The 20,883-nt window shown below is 46.5% G+C and overlaps 1 protein-coding gene across 4 annotated transcripts in view; it reads left to right on the forward strand.

The window, feature by feature from the left end:
- The first annotated feature begins 1,285 nt into the window (after window positions 1-1,285).
- The window catches only part of SETBP1 (SET binding protein 1), a 237,654-nt gene continuing 218,056 nt past the window's right edge, over window positions 1,286-20,883 (forward strand). For all 4 annotated transcript variants that reach the window (XM_026865481.1, XM_026865482.1, XM_026865483.1 and 1 more), the window contains exon 1: window positions 1,286-1,941. In XM_026865481.1, coding sequence (XP_026721282.1) covers window positions 1,450-1,941 — 492 coding nt within the window. In that variant the 5' untranslated portion in view covers window positions 1,286-1,449. The remainder of the gene's footprint in view (window positions 1,942-20,883) is intronic.

Genomic DNA, 20,883 nt, shown 5'->3' on the forward strand with positions numbered 1-20,883 from the left:
TGCATCCCCAGCACCTACTCCTGGCAGTGCCTTCTTGTTTCCTTTGCTGTATGCCAGAAGTGATACTCCTCTGACCCACCAGGGAGCTGTTTCTGCTAAAGTAGCAGCAAATATCTTTTATTTCTTTCTCACATGCTCTTCTGCTAGTTTTGTAGCCTCACCTGGCTTGCCACGATGGGCAGTGGGGAGTGGATATATGGGGGATTTTAGGGAGAGTGTATGAAAGAACCTCAACACCTTCAAAAACACCCTACATGTTTTTGTTTTGTTTGGTTTGTTTTTTTTTTTCTTAACCAAATGTTTCGTATTTGGCTTAGCCTTTCTATGTCATTGGGTGATACGTCTTTTGCCTTAACTGAACATTCACAACCTCTTCCATTAACTTTGGCCAAGACTTTGCAAGGTACTGAACACAAGTTCTTCCATTGCGAAGGGTTCAATCTGAGATGTTTTAAAGATAGCCCGTATTTGAAAGGATAGGAGCGCAGTCTTTGCTTCAGTCAGCCCAAGCCTTGGCCTCAGAGCAGGGATACCCAAGGTTGCGGAAACTGGACAACATTGAGTTTAGCTTTCTTCTATCCCCCTTAATACTCAGGTCCCTGATATGCCCTGCAAGAGACTCATAGATCCTCCTGCACTTCCAGGATCCCAGGGAGCATCTTGGGATGCAGACAGTGGGTGCCTGGCCCACTGAGTAACAAATTGTTAATCCAAAGTGGAGTCCCCTTCATAATAGCTGGCAGCTGAGGGCATCTGTCTCTTGCCTGGCAAGTGGGAAAATAGGCAGTTTGAAACTCTTCTGCCTGATTCACAGGGCAACACCATGTTTTCTGTGCTCTGAGCACTGGGTTATTTTTTAACTTGAGGCAAGCAAGTGTCTGCCTCTGTTTTTTTTTTTTTCCTTCTAAAAAACCCTGTTGACATTGAGCATTATGAAGTAATGAGGAGGTTCATGGGTGTGGAGAACTGTTTTCCCCCTCATTTATTTCCCAGGTCTACAGTTGAAGGCATTTGCATTTATACATCATTTTTGATTATATATTTTATATATCCATGTTCATCAGTTCAGCAATATACGTGGCTATTGTTCCTTGCTTTACAATACCAGATCCAGCCCTCAGAAATGCTGACCAGCCTTGGTTCCCATTTTACCTCAAGAAAAGCCCTTGAGATGCCGCAGGGGAAGCCCAAGTGTGCCCCATCTCAGTCATCTCCACACTCGCGATCGATGCGTGTGCGCATGCTAACTTCCTTTTTTTTCTTCTCCTTTCTTTTGACAGTGGCAGATTTGGTCTCTTCTGAGCTCCTTGCAGCCTCTGAGCGATCAGGACGTTGAATTCGGCAGACAGTTACCATTCGTTCACTGGGATCGTACCTGCCCTTGCTCTCCTCATCCCCTCCTGCACTCCCCATCTCTCTGATAAAACTCCAGGGCGTTGCGGTATTGCTATGGAGCCCAGGGAGACTTTGGGCAGCTCCCGGCAAAGGGGAGGCGAGGCAGACTTTCTGCCAGCCACTGTCACCTCTGCGAAGCCTCCGCCTGGCTCTGGCTGCGCAGGGGAGACGATGCTGCCTGCGGCGGGCTCGGGGAAGGGGATCCCAGTGAGCGGTGAGAGGCTGGAGCCTGAGGAAGAGGATGAGCTGGGTTCTGGAAGAGACGTGGATTCCACCTCCAACGCGGACAGCGAGAAATGGGTGGCGGGAGACGGCCTGGAGGAGCAGGAATTTTCCATCAAGGAGGCTAACTTCACGGAGGGGAGTTTAAAACTAAAGATCCAGACCACCAAGAGAGCTAAGAAGCCCCCAAAGAACTTGGAGAACTATATTTGCCCTCCCGAGATCAAAATCACCATCAAGCAGTCTGGGGAGCAGAAACTTTCCAGAGCTGGGAAAAATAGCAAAGCAACTAAAGAGGAGGACAGATCACACTCCAAAAAGAAGGTAAGTCCTATTCTTTCCCATGTTCCCCCTTTCTCCTGAAAGCAGAGGGAGTGGGTAGGATTAAAGCTGCGCAGTTTGTGTCCGAGGCATAACCTTTGCAAGGTTTGCAAAGCCCTGCTTGGCTGCGAAGGAGGTAATACAGAGCAGGTATCATCCTGCACTGCCGCCTACACTGTGGGGATGATCTTGAACTATCCTTCAAACGAACCAATTTGGAAGGGATCAGAAGTTCAGCCGGGCCTCTTCTATTTTTGTGCGTAATTGAGATTTTAAGATTAATCATTATATGAGTGATAAATGAAGGAGCCCACTTCTAAACTGCTTTGTGTCTGAGCTCTAATGCTCGAGCATTTCAGCAGTTAAAGCTTTTCACTACACTTTTAAAATACAGGTATGTGCACGGCGAACAATTGAATCCATTCCTGTACACGGGGCGAAGGGCTCCATTATTCTTGATTACAGCATTGTGCTAGCAACACTATAGTTACGCTTCAGAAAATACTTCCATTATAAGTCTCATTTTCTTCCAGATGCATATCATTTTCTTGAAATATCCTTCTGGAGATAAAATTTTGGTACTTTAAGTTTGGGTAAAAATTGATCTTCATTTAGTCAAGGAGAGAAAGGGAGGGGAAAAGAAAGAAAGAAAATCCTTTCTTTGTATGAGCTGTTTTCAGGAGCACCCTTTTGTTTTGCTGTTGTCTTGATTTTTCAGTAACGTCCTCTACACTTAGCCTTTAAAATAAATTTAGTTCTAGTGTTTTAAGTGGTACTGGGACACACACACACACACCCACACACACACCCCCCTAGTGATTACTCAGGTTATTTTGAGTGTAGTGGTGTTTTCTGTCCTAGGTGTTAGACAGAGGAGCTTTGGTTGGGGTGAGGTGTTACCACAGTGCAAATACTTTACTCTGCCTCCTTAGTAACACATGGGCATCATGATGAATTCAGATTGGAACCTGGATTTGATGAAAGGCTAAGGACTATCTCCAAAACCTGGACAAATTCATCAGGGATGTAGATGTCCACTGATTAGAGCTCAGGGCATGAGTTGCCTTTTCTGCTCATGCAGCTTAGATCCCTTCCTATGCAGAAGGTCCCCACTTCTCCCATACCTTATACACTTGATGGATGCTCAAAGGATGTGTTGAAGCACTGGAGAGACTAATTGCCAGTGGCTTTCCCTGGAGACAGTCTCCTTGGCAGACTGACTTAGACCAAAATTCTGATAACTTTAAATCACTTTTTGAAGCACCAACATTTCCCATTGACTCAAGGCAGAGATGAGGGAGATTAACATTGCTCAGCCTGAAAGTGCTTCTATTAGAATTTGAAAAAAAAACCAACAACAAAACCAACCCAAAAAAAACCCCAACACAAAATCAGGGGGATTTTTTTTCTTAGAATCTTGCTATATGGCATACTCCATGTGCATGAAAAAAATAGCTCTTTTAACACAGCAGAGGTTTGGCCCCATAATACACTGAGAATAGATTTTCCCACCTATTGAGAAGGATGGGCTGTCTTCTTAGCACCAAGCAATGTCTTATTTCCACTTCCCTTTCCTCCCTGAATACTTGCAGCGGCCTCGGGGGAGCTAGTGGTTGTGTGAGACCATGCTCGGTTACAGCAAAGGTGTCACAAGCAATCTGTCTGTGGCCATGCAGGGGAAAAAAAAACAAAAACCAACAAATGCAACAAAAAACCAACAACTTGCAAACCACTGCCTACTGTGCATGAACTGTGGAGAATATGGCCGCTTAGAAACTGGAGCTTTCATTTCTATTTATCACCCAGTCACGTTCCTTCATGTGGCCATGTAAAAATATCAAATAAATAAAGAGAACTGCAAGGAAACTATGTGCGAAAAAAAACAACCCCACAAGAACCAAAAAAGCACCTTGTAGTGTGGTTACATTCAGGGTGAGATCTTGATTGCAGAAAGATAAGGAGTTTGAAAGAAGCAGATCGTGGCCTGAATGTGGCTGCAACCAGCTTGTGCTTGTGCTGTGAGGTCCGAGCCGGCGGGTGCTGTGTTCACACCCTGTTCGCAGGCTGGGAGCGCTTTGGGACAGCACTGGGCTAATCTGGCCATTAAAACAAAACAAAACAAAACAAAAAAACCCCAAAAAACAAAAAACCAACCCAGCAGGTGGATGCTCTGAGCAGATGGGGAGAGGGCTGCCGCAGTGGCGCATCCATTAGCATAACACCCAACGGCTGCCGCGCAGCAGCTGCTGAGCTGGGGCCCAGAAGTCGCCAGCAGGGATCTGGAAGACCCCAGCGCTGTGATCCCAAGGGGTCTGATGCCTGGAGACCCACAGCCTGAATCACCGGGATGGTAAATAACCCGCATCCCTGCAGCCGAAGGGATTTCGCACCAGCCGCCTCTTAGTTCAGAAGCTTCAGGATCGGGCCCTGGCTGTGAACTCCTGTCAAAGGGTGATGAAAGGAGAGAGAGGTTGGAGATCGGTGGGAGAAGGGTTCCAGTGCTGGCAGCGTGGTTGCTTTCATGGCAGATGCGCGTGTCTCATGGCAGTTACGGAGATTTTTTGAAGAAGATAGAAAACAGCAAGTTGAAACTCAGACGGAGCTGAAGCCGTCTCCTACCTGTGGGCTTCCCTGGGAGACAGGAGCACGCAGGTACCTTCGTGTATTTGCATAACCATCGAGAGCTGCAGTAATGATTTAAAAAATCCCCAAACAACTGACTGTCACATTTAAATGATACTGGTGGTTCTGATATTTCAGAGTTAGGCTCTTTGATTGCCTGTTGCTTCAATCAGCACAAACTCCAGAGAAGCAGCTACCAGCAGCAGGGAACAACACATTTAAACCAGTGGGGCAGATTTTCAGCTGGCACCATTCCACTGTCCTCTGTGGATTTTTGCCAGCAGAGTTTGGCCCAATGTATACATTTTCCCTTGCTCATGGGAGCAGCATCATTATTTGAGTTTACCATCTTGCTTAGGGATATATACACCGGCCCCTCAGACCTGTATGTAAGGTTGGAGACCTGAGCATAACCTGAGCTGCTTGTGTCTCTGGCGGGTGGGAGCATTTATCCTGGCGCCTCATGAAGTAGCACCTGAATTTTTATCTTTCCCCCTGAGGAGGGCCAAACTCTATCAGGACTTGAAAAAAATCACTTAAGTTTGTTGCATAATAATTTCAGCCACATCTCCAGTAGACCCCAGTGCTTTGAAATACCACTTCAGCGTTCTTGCAGGAGTTTCAATACACATAGCACAGAGGGCAAGTAATGAAAACATGGAAGCAATTTAAGTAACAGCATGTGGGTACACAAAGCACTGGTAGTGCCAGCAATGTAAGAAAGGGCTGTGAACTGGGGATATAGCATGTATTCCGTGGCCACTTAGGGGGGGAAGAAGATATTCCTGTTCCTAAGCTTTCCACTGCTTTGCTAATCAGGCAACAGGGGCTAGTGCCTGATTTCTAAAGCTGTGGTCCAGGGAGTGGGGGTGATTAGTAGGGGGCTCTGTGAAGAGCCAGGCTGCTCGTATGTCGAGGCCTGGGTTTTTTGCCTTTGATTCCAGCTGCTACACTATATTAAAAGATGTAAACATACATTAAATACTTTCCTCATGTTGCTTTTCCGTGTGAGCAATTGCCCCGGGGATGTTACGCGATCATGAATGGGAGGGGAGGGAAACCAGGAGAGGATCTTGCTGGGTGCGGTTGGTGATGCCCCGGAGCAGGGAGGGAGGCAGGGGGTGAGAGAGCATCAGCCTTGGGAACCTCTGCTCTGCCGGCTTGAACGCTTGGCTGCAACCCAGCAACTTTTGGGGTTTCTTTTAAGTCATGACCATGCCAAGTATCACATCAGCTTCCTCTTCTTGAAAATAAGAGTGAAGGTAGTTTCCTAAGCCCTTTCCCAGGGCTGCTCGGAAGGTGAATCGTAGCTTGGGCTGTCCGTGTGGCCACTGTGCGGCAGTTGGAAAGTGCACAAACGTTCTGTAAGCGTCTGCTCTTATTTCAACCCTTCGGCGCCTGGGGATGGAGTGGGCTGAATCCTTGCCACTTCTAAACCCGCAAATGGCTCCATTGCATTTAGTCTGATTGGAGAGGGAGGGAAGAAGAAAAACAGGAGCCCAAAGGATGTCCTGCTGGCACTCTGGCAAGCCCTGCAGCCGCTGCTCTCCCATCTGCAGCAGGGCTGCTTGAGTCCAGCACCCTCAGCATCACTAAAGGTGCCTTTTCCTTCAGATAAGGAAACATGCTGTCAGTCTGGAAGGGCACTGAAAGTGTGGCACCAAATGCAACAAAGCAATCCATCAGCATTCCCTGCCTGTCATGTAGCATTTAACAAGCCCCAGATGAGCAGTTTTTTTTTTTTTTTTTTTTTTTTTTTTCCCCTCCCTGCATTTTCTGCTCTGTCTGTTTTCTTGTGTCTGCAAACACTTCATTTTCCACCCCCTTCTTTCTTAAAGCATAGCCTGACAAAGTTTCTTTGGAGCTTCCATCATATGCATAATGTCCTGCTTCAGGGGATGTAAACTCATTTTTGTTTTGTAATTATTATTGCACTGGGGTTTTTTGAGAGCTTGGGATGTGTGAATGCATTTTATTGCTGAGAGATAAGAGGCAGCAAGTCAATTGGAAGTAAAGCTTCCATGTGTGCAGTCAGAGGAAACTCTATCCTTGGATTTTCTTGCAACATCTTTTTTTCCTTTGAGTTCCTGTAGGTATTTGCTGTTTCTCTGCAGGAAGCAGTTCTAGCACTTTTCCCCTTGAAATTCAATTCATCGTCTTCCTTCCTCTGCCCCCCACACGCAGCTTTCTCCCGTGGTTCTCCTTTCCTTAAGGACTCTCCTTCACGTGCTTTCCCCTTTGCACCCCTCCTTCTTAGAGAAGATCATGAACACTCCCCCCCCTCTCCTTCCCCCTTCTTTGCATTGCTGACTGCACATTGCACTTTCCCTCCAGGTTCTCACCTGCATCTGCAGCTCTTGTCGGATTACGCCTGTGCCGGACTCTTCTCCCCGGTGATTTGTGTGCATGATCATCCAATTGCTCATAGTGCATGCTTATTCCTCTTCACTAAGGGCATCCCCATGTGAGATGCCCCCTGAGTCAGCTCTTCGTGTTGCGATCCCAAACGTGGCTCAGTCCCAAACTGACGTAAGTGCTTGCTCCCTGTGCTGCTTCTGGCTTAGCAGGGAAGAGAAGGCACTTGCACATTTGTGGTGGTACCTGCTTGAAGTGGCAGGCTTTGATTTAAAGCTTCTTTTTCTTTTTTTTTTTTTTCCAAAGGATGGAGCCTCCATAGCTACTTCAGCCTGGACCTGTTTCTGTGCTGGTTTGGTCCCCACTCTTGCTTAGCAAAGCCTTGAAGCTACTCTAAGTGATGCTGGTGGCAGGTACCTGAAGCTCATGCCAGCAGTTTAGACCTCAGCATCTGCCCAGGTTATGGTAAAGTGGTAGAGCCCCATAAGTGCCAGCACAGTGGGCAAGTCTCCTTGTAGTTGTTTTTTAGGTGAAACTGGCTTTTGAGCAGCTGAGAGACTAGTTTAGAGCTGCTCTAACAGGCACGAGGCTCCTGGCATTTTCACAGTCTTTCTACACAAACGTACGGCTGCAAAGCTACACAAACTCAACACTTTGATATTCATCCCAGGTTTCTTTTTGGCTAGCTTTTCCTTCTACTGCATTGTTGAAGGCACAAATGAAACAGATGGAGTTTGTTGCCCTCCCACCACAACTACCTTGGGCTCCCCACAAAAGGAGAGCAGGAATTAATTTCTTTGTAGGAACTTCAGAGTTTAAGAAACCAGTTTTGCTATGAGCTGAGAACCACTCAGGCCCAGGTGAATCTTGATCACTGAAGGCACCTGAGGTGCCCAGACTGGGAGCTGAGTCCTCTTGGGCCCCCTAGTCAGCTAGAGGAGGCTGGTTCCTACTGAAGTGGTTCAGTCCTATCTGTGAAGAGCAGGAAGGGCTGGATCCCATCTCTTAGCCTTCCTTCTCCAAAGCCTACTGGAGCAGTGTCTGCCTTACATCGTGTCATGGATATTTTGTGACAGGAATAAGGCAGAATTTCTTTTCCAGCTTGGTGCTCCGTCTGAGCCCACTGATTGCCCATCCCTCACTGTCTGTGTACTCCCAAAGAATTGGGACTGATATTTTTTTTAATGTAGTCAAGTATTTCTTAAAGAAACAAATGTCTGACAGTGAAGGGATGGGCTAAGGAAAACTAAGGAGGCTTAACATGGAGTGCCAAATGAGGAAGACTTGCTGTATTTGACTAGCTGCCATATGACCAGGGCTTGTGGAGGCCATCTGTGTTGAGGACAGGTTTTGTTTTGCAGCAGTCACTCCCACAGCCGAGTTTCGATGGCCCTCTGTGACATTTCCTTGTTTGCCTGTGTTGTGCCTCTGTTTTCAAACCATGACAAAATGTCCTCACTGTTGGTTTCAGAGTTGAGGAGATGCTGCAGGGAAGCAACTGGGACCAGTACAGGGAAGCTGGGGGTGCAGGTAGAGGTCCCATGGTCCCCACCACCAAATCACGGGAGGGGACGGGTACTGCTCCTGACAGCCTCGTCAAGGCTTGTCTAAGGCAGTGCACACTGCTCGTGTTTCAAAAGCACCATGGCCTCCAGGCTAGCAGAGATGTGCTAGAGATGTTACGCGCTGACACGTGCACCCATAACTGCAAACCTCTGTACTGGTTGTGTCTTCATTTGCAGAGGTTTTGGGATGCACAGGTATGCCAGTCCTACATGCACAGTCTCACGTTCCTCTAGCATCAAGTTTTGCATGCAGTGCTCCCTCTCCTCTCCTTCCAGGCATGCCTGACCACAGCTACCTTCTAATTTACCTCCAGCTTTTTCATCTTCATTCCCTTTTTCACACACATGCACAGCCAGCTAGTCCCCTCAGGTCAGGTCTAACTCTTCACATGTTTCATTCCCAGACTTCTTGCTGCCCCCATTTCCCTGCACAGTCAGTGGGACTGACTCTCAATAAGTTCATTTGAACGGAAAGAGGGGCTTCACCTGGTGGCCTCAGCTTGTCATTTTTTTCTTTTCCTAAGAGCACTGAAACTTGTGAAAGTTGGTTTCTGACCACTTTCCTCTTATGTGACTTCTCTGGTGTCTAATGATGAGAGAACTTGCTGGCCAAGCCCTCTCTGAAGGCCCTGAGGGTTCCCTTTCTTCTGGCCAGCAAACGATTTGAACAAAACTTTTTTGAATATGGTATCTCAAAGATTTCTATTCATACATCAACTCTGATCAAAATTGGTCAAAATATTCCAAAAACATTAGGGAGAGGATCGTGCAGGCTGGCAAGGAGTTGTGTGCATTCACATGCACACAAACACAGTGTGATCATGTTAGCCCTGTTTCCTTAGGAAAGCAGTCTAAAAATATCCAGAGTAAACATGCATTGGCTTTTTTTTTAACACTGAGAGTTTTCCAACTCTTGAACCTTAAAATTATTCCATTTGATATGTGACCCTCGAGGACATGTCCAGTTAGCTGTGTTTTCGTAAGAGCGTTATTTTCCATTTCTTGCCATGACCCCTAACGTGAATTAGACCAGTAGCTATTGGCTCTTTCATTTCAGGACATGAAGTGCTGTTTCTACATCATGATTATATTTGGACTTCAAGCTGCAGGCGGTTGCTATCAGGAGAGGGATTCTCAAGCCATAGTGCATGTACCAGTAGCAGGACACAGCTTCTAAGTAGGATGGTCAGCCTGGAAAAAACTCTACTTCTCCATGGTGGTATCAAGCAAAACACCTCGTTATTTTTTTTTTTTTTTTTTTTTTTTTTTTTTTTTTTTTTTTTTTTTTTTTTTTACTGGAGCTGTGAGCTAGCAGTGAAGGGGGCAGAAGAAGGGCTAAGGTACAGAAGTGAGGTTGCGTATTTGAGATGTGGCTTGGACTGTGGCCACTGTGGAACAAGCATTGCTGAAGATGAGGACGTGGTCATTCAGGATGGACAGTCAACTGCAGCTGTGTTTGCAGAACTAAGTGTGCCTCTGCCAGGCTTTTTTTTAAGATGTTGCCTCATGTTCCTATTGTATAGCAATGTGTACTGTTGGCAGGTCCTGTATGAAGGCATCAGGAGAGTCTGTCCTCCTGCAAGAAGTTCTCAAGTGCTGTAGAAATAAAAGGAGGAGAAATGAAACTCTCTTGTCTCTTACTACAGTACGTGAAATAGAATAACGAGATTAAGTGACTCACTCAAGGAACCTGCTGCAGACCAAGGTAACACTTAGGCCTTTTTCACTGAGCTGTGGTTGCTTAACCATGACACAACTGAGTTTCTCAGGTGGTGGCCTGGTCTTCATGTGCTGGGAGCACAGCCCTTCTGGAAGACAGTTCTCTTCTACTTGTCACTGAAAGGAGTTTATTCATTTCAAAATTACTAACTCTCTGCATCTTCACCACTAGTTTAAAAATAAAATTTATCTAAAAGAAGAGTTAGGGCTTGATGCAGAAATGAGGGGGACGAAGCTTTGTGGCCACCATGCAATCAGTCGATCTAGATGCCCTTAGTAGTCCCTTCTGGTCTGTAACCCCTGAGATGTGGTAAGAGTCAAATGTGCAGTATTTACTGTAGGACTCATTATCTTCTCATCAGTTTCTCATGGCTCTCTGTCTCACCTGGGTGGCAAGGTTTGTAGAGAGAGATGGTATCTTTTATTGACATCAGTGTTACAACAACTGTACCACTATAAACCTGGGTGGTTCATTGAGGAATTTCAGCACTTCGAAGCGTTGTAGCTTCATGTGAGCAGCTCTCCATCCGCACGGCTGAAAGATGAGAATCAGCCCTGAGGGGATTTGTGGGTAATTTTGCCTTGCCCAACGCTCTTGGGAGGAATGCGGTGACACAAGCAAATGAGCCAGAGGCCACGGCCCCACTCTCGTTGCTGATGGCTCTGTCTGAGGAGGAGAGGGTTGAGCACTGGACGCTCAGATGTGTCACCACCGATCACGCCCTTGCTTCACCATGGGGCAATGTCGCTGGTTCCCCACCATTGCTCCTGTGAAAATGCACTTCTGTAACACGCTTGGCAAGTGTTTCCTCCTGGGAAATAGTTTCCTCATACCCTCGAGGTAGAGCCTACACTATAATTTCTAAATGGTAAATGGTTTTTTTTTTTTTTTTTTTTTTTTTTCAGTAGTATCCCCTGCACCCCGGTATGTGCTAAAATACTGTGCTAGACTGAGTAGCTTCACCTAAATTCTATCTGTTGTATTCCCACGTGAGGAATTTATTGAAAGCTCACCCTTAAGACCAAGAAAAATAGACCTGAGGCAGATATTTTTCCACAGGGGAGCAGCACTGGAAACTAACAGGGACTTGATCAACCCTCATTTCCACCCCCCACCAAAGTCTTTTCAGCCACAGGGACAGTCCCTACATGAGTATCCTGCCTAATCTGTATTAACGGGGAACTTGAGGGCACTTGTTTTGTTGCATCTTCCACTGGGAACAGATGGTACTGGATTGATGATGTGTTTTACTGCTTATATCCCATGTATGTGCGGGTTAGATGGGCATAATGAATTTGTCTTTCCTGTTTTCTGACTTGGCATTCACCAGTGCTCGGTTGAGTACTCTTCCCAAAGACAGCCCTTCCTTTCCACAGGATACTTTTTCTTCAATAACTTATGCAATCATTAGGACAAATTTCCTCCAGCCTTTTCTCTCTTTTGTCTTAATTTCATTGCATTACTTGTAATTATATTCCTGATTTGAAGGAGAGGTGGGAGGGAAAGCTTGTTTCCTTCTGTGACTACAGCACAGCGGTCACAAGAGGAACTGGGAAGAGCATGATGGGGAGGGATCAATCTGTCCTTAGGTCACTGACTCTGGGCGTGGGCAGGAGCTGCTATTACTCACTCGGGGACAGCAACTGCCAACATGCTTCATGGGAATTTGTGAAGCACAGGGCAGCTCTGCGGGAGGGCAGCACGTCCTTCGCTGCTCCCTATGCTCTGGTTGGCAGACAGGGCGTTTAACTAAGTCAAGCAACTTGGGTCCTTGACATGTGGAGCCCTTAGGTCTGCTTGGGGCACCCTTCAAAAGAGTGGGAATTTGGCTGATGATGGTCATCTAGAGGGAAGAGGAGGTTTTAAAGAAAAGGGAGAGCAGCTTGTGATGGACAGCCAGGTCCTTAACTGGAAGTGTTTGAGTATGATAGGACTGACTACCTACCTTGGCTTGCTGCATCTGTAGGAGTTGATATTACTGATGTGTACATAAGATGTTGGCAAAGTAAGACAGTTGCTGATTACTGTCTAAATAAGCCTTTTACTTATTCACAACATCGTGAATTTGTCCACTGAACTTCACTTCCCCCTGTGAAGATGTTGGCACGGGATTGCCCTAAGGTGCTGAAAGGGTGGGATCAAAATGTAAAGAAACCCTGTCTTTTTTCCATTTATCTGGCCTGACTTAATAAAATTAGCATGGGCCTGTGGGGTACAGCAGCTGCATGCTGGAGATATGAGTTGACTCAGTCCATCTTGGCCACATGGTTTAATAGGCCTATGTGAAATCCCTGGGTCAGAGGTCAGCCACCATGCCCATCTTTGTCACATCTCGGTGATGTGTATCCTGGCAGGTTTTTCTTTTTGTCCCCTCCTCGGCATGGAAGGAACCATCTGCCGGGTTGGCTTTCAGAAGAATTTTGAAAAATACCAATTTCCCTTTGTTGCAAGATGGGGTGGGGGTGGGGGGACGGGACGGGGACACGGACACATAGGACAGAAGGGGGAAGGAGAGCCTGACCTAAAACCAAGCCAGTATTTGCAGGGCTTTTAGAATAGCTCGTATTGTGTTTCCTACTCCCCAAGGAAGGGTTGTCCTCTTTCTTCTTTTCTCTTTGATTCGATTCCCTGCCACTCTGAGAGCAAGTCAGAAGCTGCAGCTGCTGCTGTCAGCTGGGAAGGGAGTCCCCTTGTTTAAAACCCATGTGTTAATCCCTGGTTAGAAAAAGTCAAAATGCTTTATGCTGTCCTTACAGCCCCCATCGCTTGCCTGCATCTTCGTTGCCTACTCGCAGTCTTGGCACTTGAAAACACAGATAGACATTGACCCTAAACAGCCTCAACAAGGAGCACAGGTGGGATAAAGATCCATAAATAAATAAACAAAACCAAGGACTGGACAAAGTGACCCAATCTAGTTTTTGAGAGTGGGGAAGGAGTCAGAGAGGATGTCAAGTGTGTTGTGAGGTCTGGGGAAAAAATATGGGGGGCTTTGGGAGTATGGGAAACGGTTTTTGTCATGGCTGCTGGACACAGATGGGTAGAAATGTTTGCTCAGAGGGGCTGTGCTTTGTTCCCGAGGAAAAGCCAGCAGCCCAGTGGGAGAGGATTTTAAACAAGTGAGGTAAAGAGAAAGGAGGATTTGGGCTCTGCCAGATGGAGATGGCCACGCAAGCAGCATGGGAGAGAGTCTGAGGCATAAATCAGACACCTGAGGGACTCAGGAAGTTTATCATCAGGTGTGATGCCATGATGTTGAAGACCCTTGCAAAGGGTGGCCTTGAGGTTGAAAGAGGAGAGAAGAGTTTTGATTTTGTCCATGACTTTTTCTCAAAAAAAATTACCCTCCTGTCTTTTCTAGTGGAACAAGAAAATGAATCACCGCAGAGGTAGGGAGAAAGGAGTTAGATGATGGATGGTACAGAGAGAAAATTGAAAGCAGTACCCTGTAACTATCAAATCTGAGTGCTACCAAAGAGCGTAGGTTTACAGCACTTTCCTAAGGCCCTCCCCAGTTTGCAAGCAGAAAATTGAGGCAAACAGAGGTGTCTCATCCAGGGCCGCTGGAGCATGCATCCCACTTTCTGCTGCTGCAGCTGCACCAAGGATCCCTGTGCCCAGCCCCATGCCTTGGTGCATCCATCAGGCTCCCACCACCACCCAGCTCTCCCCATCCATGGGCAACAAGAAACAGCCAGAGTCCCTGTGGGTCTTCCCTGCCACCCTTTTCCCACACGTGAGAGTGGGGGCAGACCAGCAATGCCCACCCACCATGGTATCCCATGGTGGGGGGTGGGCTGGCAGGTGGCGTCTCCCCAGCAGACTACCCACTAACTCTGCTCCCCATTTTGGATGGCAGGAAGGAGCCGGCAGCCTCTGTCTGTCTCCCACCCTGCCCCAGCCCCTTCCCCGCAGTGGCCCCTCGTTAATAAAGAGGCGTAATTGGGAGCCCTCCCTCCATCCTGTCTGGTGTGAGGCCATTTGTGTGTCGGAGGAGGAGGGGCAGACCCAGCACTGGGGGGGTTGGCAGCAGGAGAGAGAGGGAGGGAGAACTCTTTTGTTTGTTCAAGTAATTTAGGCCTCAGATGTTTGGGTTTTATTTAAAAAAAAAAAAAAAAAAAAAAAAAAAAAAAAAAAAGAAAAAAAGAAAAATCTTGATCAGCTCTGGTAAAGGTGTGCTCCTGGCACATAAAAATATCTCAGTAGCAGAGGAAACAAAACTCGACAAAGTGTGGATTTAAGCATTCCAGTTTTGTTTCTTAGGTTTGTCAGGAGAGATGTGAATCGTTAAAAAAACCCAACCAAATAAACAACCCCCCCAAAAAAGAGAAGTAAAATCCATTTCTGCCCTTCACCGAGATCTCTGCATCCCGGTGCTGTGTTTGGCTGTGAAGGACTAAAAGCAGAGCACAGGCTGAGGGCTGCATCGATTCCGGGGTGTTGCTGCTGGGTGTTTGCTTTGTGTTTGCTCCGCTTAGCCGGGCTGAAATGAAGCATAGGAGAGTTACTGTTTTTTACACCTAATGAATTTGTCTTCTGCTTTGTATGTTCTAGCACACTGTCTTTGGAGTTGAGACTTTCTACTTTATGTGCACTAACACACTGCCTTTGGTGTCAGGATCGCAGCTCTCCTATGCCTCCCTGTTCCCCACCATTCCCTTTAGACATCTTTTTTAAAATGACAATGAGAATCAAAGAAAAAAAGTGACAAACTTTCTCCTGTTCAGTAAAACTCACCTTTAAACCTTGTTGAGGGGCCTAAACTAAGTTGAAAGAGTCTGCTCAGTGATGGGTGGGCTTTGCTGTTGAAATCCTTGTGTTTCAACTGTGTGAAAGTTGTGGAAAAATGCATGTGGGATAGGCAGAATGATTTTTTTTTTCTTTTTTTTAAGGTAGAGAATAGGGTAAGGGTGTGAAAGAGTAAATTAGTTATGGCAAATCTTATTAGTGTCCACTGTAAGCGGAGAAGCAGAGACATATGGGAGCACTTGCAGAATTATTCCTTGTTTATTCAGCTTCGTAACCGAAGCAAATTTTTCTGCATAGTGTCATTTATTTGGCAACTGGAGGGGTGTGGAAGGTGTGTGTATATGTAGCAAAAAGGGGGGAAGGGGGAACACAGTATTGGTATTCCATTAAAACTGATGCTCAGTGCTTTGTTTGTCAGGTTTTGGCAAGGCTTTTTGCTTTGAAAGCCATTCAGAGAGGATCGGAGCAGATGGCAGGGAGATCCTGTTTGTGTTATTTTTGGACATTCCCATTGAAAGTCTCAGATTGTTGTCCTTTTTACCCCCTTCCCCCAGTCGTGTATGTTTTTCTTTCTTCCTTCCTTTCCCCTTTTCTTCTTGAGAACTTTTTTTTTTTTTAAAAAGCATATATTATTAATAATACATCACACCGCACCCCACTCCCCCCCCCCAAAAAAAAAAAAAAAGTTTCTTATGAACCAAGCTGTGGATATTTTATTTCTGTTTGTCTAGATTTGGAAAAAATTGCAGGGGAGACCTCCTGAAGTGGTACAAGCAGTGTTAGGAGGGTAGGTTGGGTAGGGATGGGAAGCCAGACTGCCATTTTGGAGGGTTCAGCTCAACAGCAGCACATTTCCCTAGTAGATCAGCAGATGTATTAAACCCAGGCAGCAAGTTTAGATTGAGGGTCTCTGCTAAAACAACTTCAGTGACTTGCATGACACATGTTTGTGACCTCCATCCTTTTTAAGCCCTTGTGGTGGAGAGGGACAGCTGTAGATAGACTGGAAAACTGAACTATGCCCTGGCTCTTCATGGTGGTCTTCCCATGTCACTGGTGAGATTCATTGGTCTTAGGCATCCGGGAAGGCTTTTGTTCTGCCATCATCTGTGCCCAGATTATGCTGGGAAGAGAGAACTTCATTGCCTTGCATTCCTGGTATAAGCAGTTTTCCCAAGCAGTAATTCAGCTTCGTATAACACCGCTGGAAACGCGTGCAGCGCTTTTCATGTGGAAGTCTTCACTGAAGCTCTTTACAACCTTTGTGCAGGCAATCCAGCAAAGGTGAGACCAGTCCAATCAGTTAAAGTACTTGGCTAGCCCAGGTCTGTCAGCGAGGATGTGCACATGCAAAGAAGATGGGAGGTCTTGGCTGCAGTCGGTATCCAAAAGTTCAGGTGATTCACCCGAAGCTCATCCAGATGATTAAAGCTCTTAAGCTAAGCTGGAAATCTCTAGGAAACAAGCTTTCTCATGCTCATTCTGTCAGTGGTTATTCCCAGCTAGAAGCAGATACTTAAATCCTCCAATCTTTGCATCAGCTGATGTTAAAGATGCATTCACATAAGGAAATGGTCTACAGAGATGTTAAGCGTTGCCCCAGAAAAGTGAGCAAATGGGCTTCACAAGCTTTAGTTTCACTACTCTGACCCTTTAAGACAGCTTGGTGAAGGTTTTGTTTGAGTTCGAGGTGATGATTCATGTTGGTTTTTAGATTGCTTGAACCTGTATACCCACATCCTCAATTTTTTTTTTTTTTTTAACCAGTGCACTGAGGGAACCCACTTCAGAAACTATCATTTCGCTCTTAATTGAATGAAAGTTCACAGGTCTTTCACTTGCGTCGTAGAAACTGAGTTTCCATGCTGTAGCTACAAGAGAGGTCTGCCGGGATGGTAGCAGGTGACCTGGGATGTGTGATGTCACTTGAAGTGTGTTTCGCTGTCTAGAATAAGCTACGAAGGGGGAAAAAAAAAATCCAAACCTCACCATCCTCTTGCTGTTACCTCGTGCTAGATGATGAACATCCTTTTGGCAGGATTTTTGCTCTGCAAGTGCTGACTTTTACACCTGCCTTATTAAAGTTTGGCAGCTTTTTCTTGTTACCTACTGGACAAGCCTTCTGCTCAGAGGACCTTCCCCTGCTCCTGAGGCAGCACGGCTGCTCTGCCCAGTGAGGGTTTCCCTTCAAGAGCTTCCAGTGTTAAGGGCTTTCCTGGTCTGACACGTTGAGAAAGGAGCCAAGCAACAGTCTCAGCCTAGACAAAAGGCAAACTCGACCTACTATTTATGTAGTTACTTAAACATGATTTAACCTAAATAATGCACCCTATGACTTGGCTGGGGGAGAGGGGGGAAGGGGAGGAGAGGAGCTCGTTTCTAATGAGCCAGGAGACAGTGCAATTAATTACATATGAAGGACAGATAACAGACAGCAAACTGTCTACAGTAGAGAGAAACAAAATACCGATGTGAACAATTAAAGCATCCATGTGATGGAAGGGTCAGCGATTTCTCATACAGCGGGCGGCTGGGCACAGCCCCAGGAGAGCCGCGGTGGATGCTCGGCTGAGCGGCCGGCTGGGGGGGAGGCCAGGCGGGCGCGGGCTTTCGTGATCCTCCACCATCAAAGTCGAGCAGGCGATTCTGAGGCTGACAGGCTGCGCTCTGGGCATTATTTTCATCACATGTGCTTTTGACAGCAGAACCGTTAGCTACTAATCTCGGTGACAAGCGAGATGGGGAGAGAGCGACTGAGATGGGAGAAGAAGAGCAAAGGGTCCGTGAGCAATTAGGTACCTGCCTCAGGATGCTGCTGGCCACATGGAGGAGAGCTGAGATGATGGAGGCCTTCCTTCCCTCTTTTTTTTTTTTTAATTAAAAAAAAGGTGGGTTTTTTTCCTCGTTCTCTTCCAGATGTGGAAGCGCAAATCCCAGATGCTGGAATATTGAATTCTTCGAAGAGCATGGTTGGAGATTTGTACCTCTCTGCTCCTCCCCCAGAACTGCAATATTGGAGTCTGGCATAAGTTATTCACCCCCCACCCCCCTCATCCTCCCTACCAGCCCAGCCCTCAGCCAGTCCTTGGCTGTAAAGATTTGAAGGTAAAGGCCGATGGATTAGCCTAGGGAAAGGCCAAAGGTTAAATGAGTGGGGCTAGCAGCATGCAAAGGGCTACGATTGAAATATTTGCTGAATGCTGACAGGCAGCAGAATAGAGGCAGACAAGTGGCAAATTCCTGTTTTCTCCTCTAATTGAGAAAATATTTTGAGTGGTATTCAGGCAGGCTGCAAATTGAGACTCTGGGAAAGTCAACCAGCTGGGGAGGGGAAGCAGGGGAGCACTTTGGTAGAAACAGCATTCCCACTAAACCTGTTTCCAAAAACTTTGAGCTCACACTTGTGGAAATCCCTGGAGCCTGGTGCTTACGTTTTGCTCTGTCATTTTTCCCATGCAACTATGACATCAAAATACTCCCCCTCAGAACACAAAATGTCTCCCAAGAAGAATTTGATCTGTTCCTGACGTTTTTGCAGGCACAAAAGTGGTACTTTGCAAGTCTAGTGTCTTGCATGGAGGTACTATCATGAAAAATCTGGTTCTTGTGAGGATCTCGCTATCATCTGCTGGTCAGGAGGTGAATGAGCTGTTCCAGTGCATGATGCGCATGAGACCTGATGTTGTGTCAATAAAATATGACAACTACTCAGCCCTCGAGTATATCCACTTGTAGCGTGGATAATACTCAGCTTTATTTCCAGCCCAACTGATGCGTGATGCCCGCGTGCTGGGGCAGGGCTGTTACTGGTACTGTGAAAGTGATGGGAGAAAGATTGTGTTTGTCTGATTCATCACAGGTCGACTGCACTGGGTCCTGCCTTGACCTGGTCCTCCAGCATCCCTGGCTTTCTTTTGGACATTGAGTGGGAGGCTCCAGCAACACTTGGTAGCAAGAGATTCCAGCCTGATGTGACCAAAAGCAGCTCACTGACCTTTCACAACCTGACATCTTCTTCCAAGGAGTGTTTTAATCCTGCACATCACCTCCGCCCTAAGCTTTCTGCCTTCCCCTTCCCCAAATGCTCCCACTAAATCTGATAATGTACTGAGAAGGTTTCAATTAATGTAATTTCCTTCTTACTTAGAAATCTGTGGTTAGTTAAGAAGCTGGGGGGAAGGGGAAGAAAGATGTAAAAAGAAACAGTTCCTTGAGCCAAAAAGCAGTGCAAGGGTCAGAGGAGTTTACATTCACTTCTATATGCTCATGTCATAAAACTTGGAGACCAGCTTATAAAATGTTTTTTGGAGAATGCCATAACTGCAATGGAGGAAGGTTTTGGCAGGGGTATATCCTATTCATGGCCAACAAGTTGTGTTGCATTTGGGCCCTCGAAGTCTTACGGGCTCCTTAAAGACACCCAAGAGGCAGTCGGGAGCTGTTTTTATAGTCAATATGGGCTTGGTTAAAGCTTCAGCATTCATCTGCAGGTCCAAAACTTTGTTGTTAAGCAAAAGGAAAGAGGGCTTGCCTTGCTTTGTGGATCATCCTCGAGAGAGGCACACTGAGGTCTGCCAGGGTTCCGTTCTGCTGGCCTAGCTTTGCAGCTAGCTTTGGAAAGCAGGTGACAGGATTGGGGCAATACCCCTGCCCCTGGGGCAAGGCAAGGGACAGCTCTTTTCTGGCTGCACAGCCATGAAGTCACTGGCGTACTGGTTACTGGGCTCTGTGCCTTGATTCAGGAGTGCTTTATTAGGAGCCCTGTGGTGGGAGCAGGCAGCACAGTCACCGCCTTACCGTGGGGAAACTGAGGCACTCACATGCCTCCCTCTGCATAATGCTCTGTATCAGCATGAGTTGAAAGTGAAACCCCCAGCTTATTCAGTCACCAAACCATCCTCCCGCCTTTAAATCACGGGTCTGTCTTGACCTCTCCGTACCCCCCTCAGTCTCTGCCTGGGTTGCACAAGTGAGAACAAAGTGGCACTTGTTTGCCTCATCCAAAGAGCTCACTCAAGCAGGTGATTGTCTTGCCTCCTTTTTCAGTCCCAAAACAAAGTGTTGAAAGTGTTGTTCTGGGATGTAAAACATCCCATATATTCCCCTGGGACTGGATTTTTGCTTTCTGAGTGCAAGTGGCACTGAAAGGAAAAGAGGTCAAAATCGCAGAATATGGGGAATAATTCCCAGGTGCTGAAACCAGGAGAAAGATGTGAGCACTCATCCTCTGCACTCCTCACAGGGCAGGGAGCAGGGGAGCTTTAGCAGCTCTAGCTGCAGCTGCTAAAGAGCTGATCCTTCATTTGCAACCCTGCCAGAAAAAACTGATCAAGAGGATAAGAAGTCAGTCAGAATCGGTTAAAAACTCTTCGTTGTTTATTTGGGTTGGGGATGTTGAGAGGCTGGTGGATCTAAGACCAATGTGAAACTGTCTTGCAGCAAAGACCATGGTTCTCAGCCGTGAACCCCTGTTCACCTCCGAAAGAGAAGTCACCTCCTTTCTGTGTTCAGCAAGGGAGGTTTGGTTTTATTTAATTGTGAATATTTTCAGCACATGTGCTGCATCACATTTGCATGAAGGTTTGGGGCTTAAACTCCAAAAGCATTTGGACCTCAAAACCTGGGGGTATCCAGTACTCAAGCCAAGGAATTGGAAGCATGGATTTTGTGCTTAAAGTGAAAATATCAAGCCATTAAACTTCCTCAGTCTTGATCTCCCTCTCTGCAAATAAAGAATATGACAGCACACACCAACCTCTGTGATAAAGGAAGTAGTTCCTAAGGTCTGCAAAGCATTTTGAGCCCCGAAGTGATATCTAAGCATCATTTCATTTTATTTGGCCTGCTGTGATTTCTAGTCAAAACGAGAGAAATACAAAAAGATCCTGAGTCAGCGATGCTTTTGGTTTTTATTTGAATCTGAAGCCCCAAAAA

The sequence above is a fragment of the Athene cunicularia genome (genome assembly GCF_003259725.1).
Source record: "Athene cunicularia isolate RWA chromosome Z unlocalized genomic scaffold, athCun1 chrZ_part1, whole genome shotgun sequence".
Classification (NCBI taxonomy): Eukaryota; Metazoa; Chordata; class Aves; order Strigiformes; family Strigidae; genus Athene; species Athene cunicularia.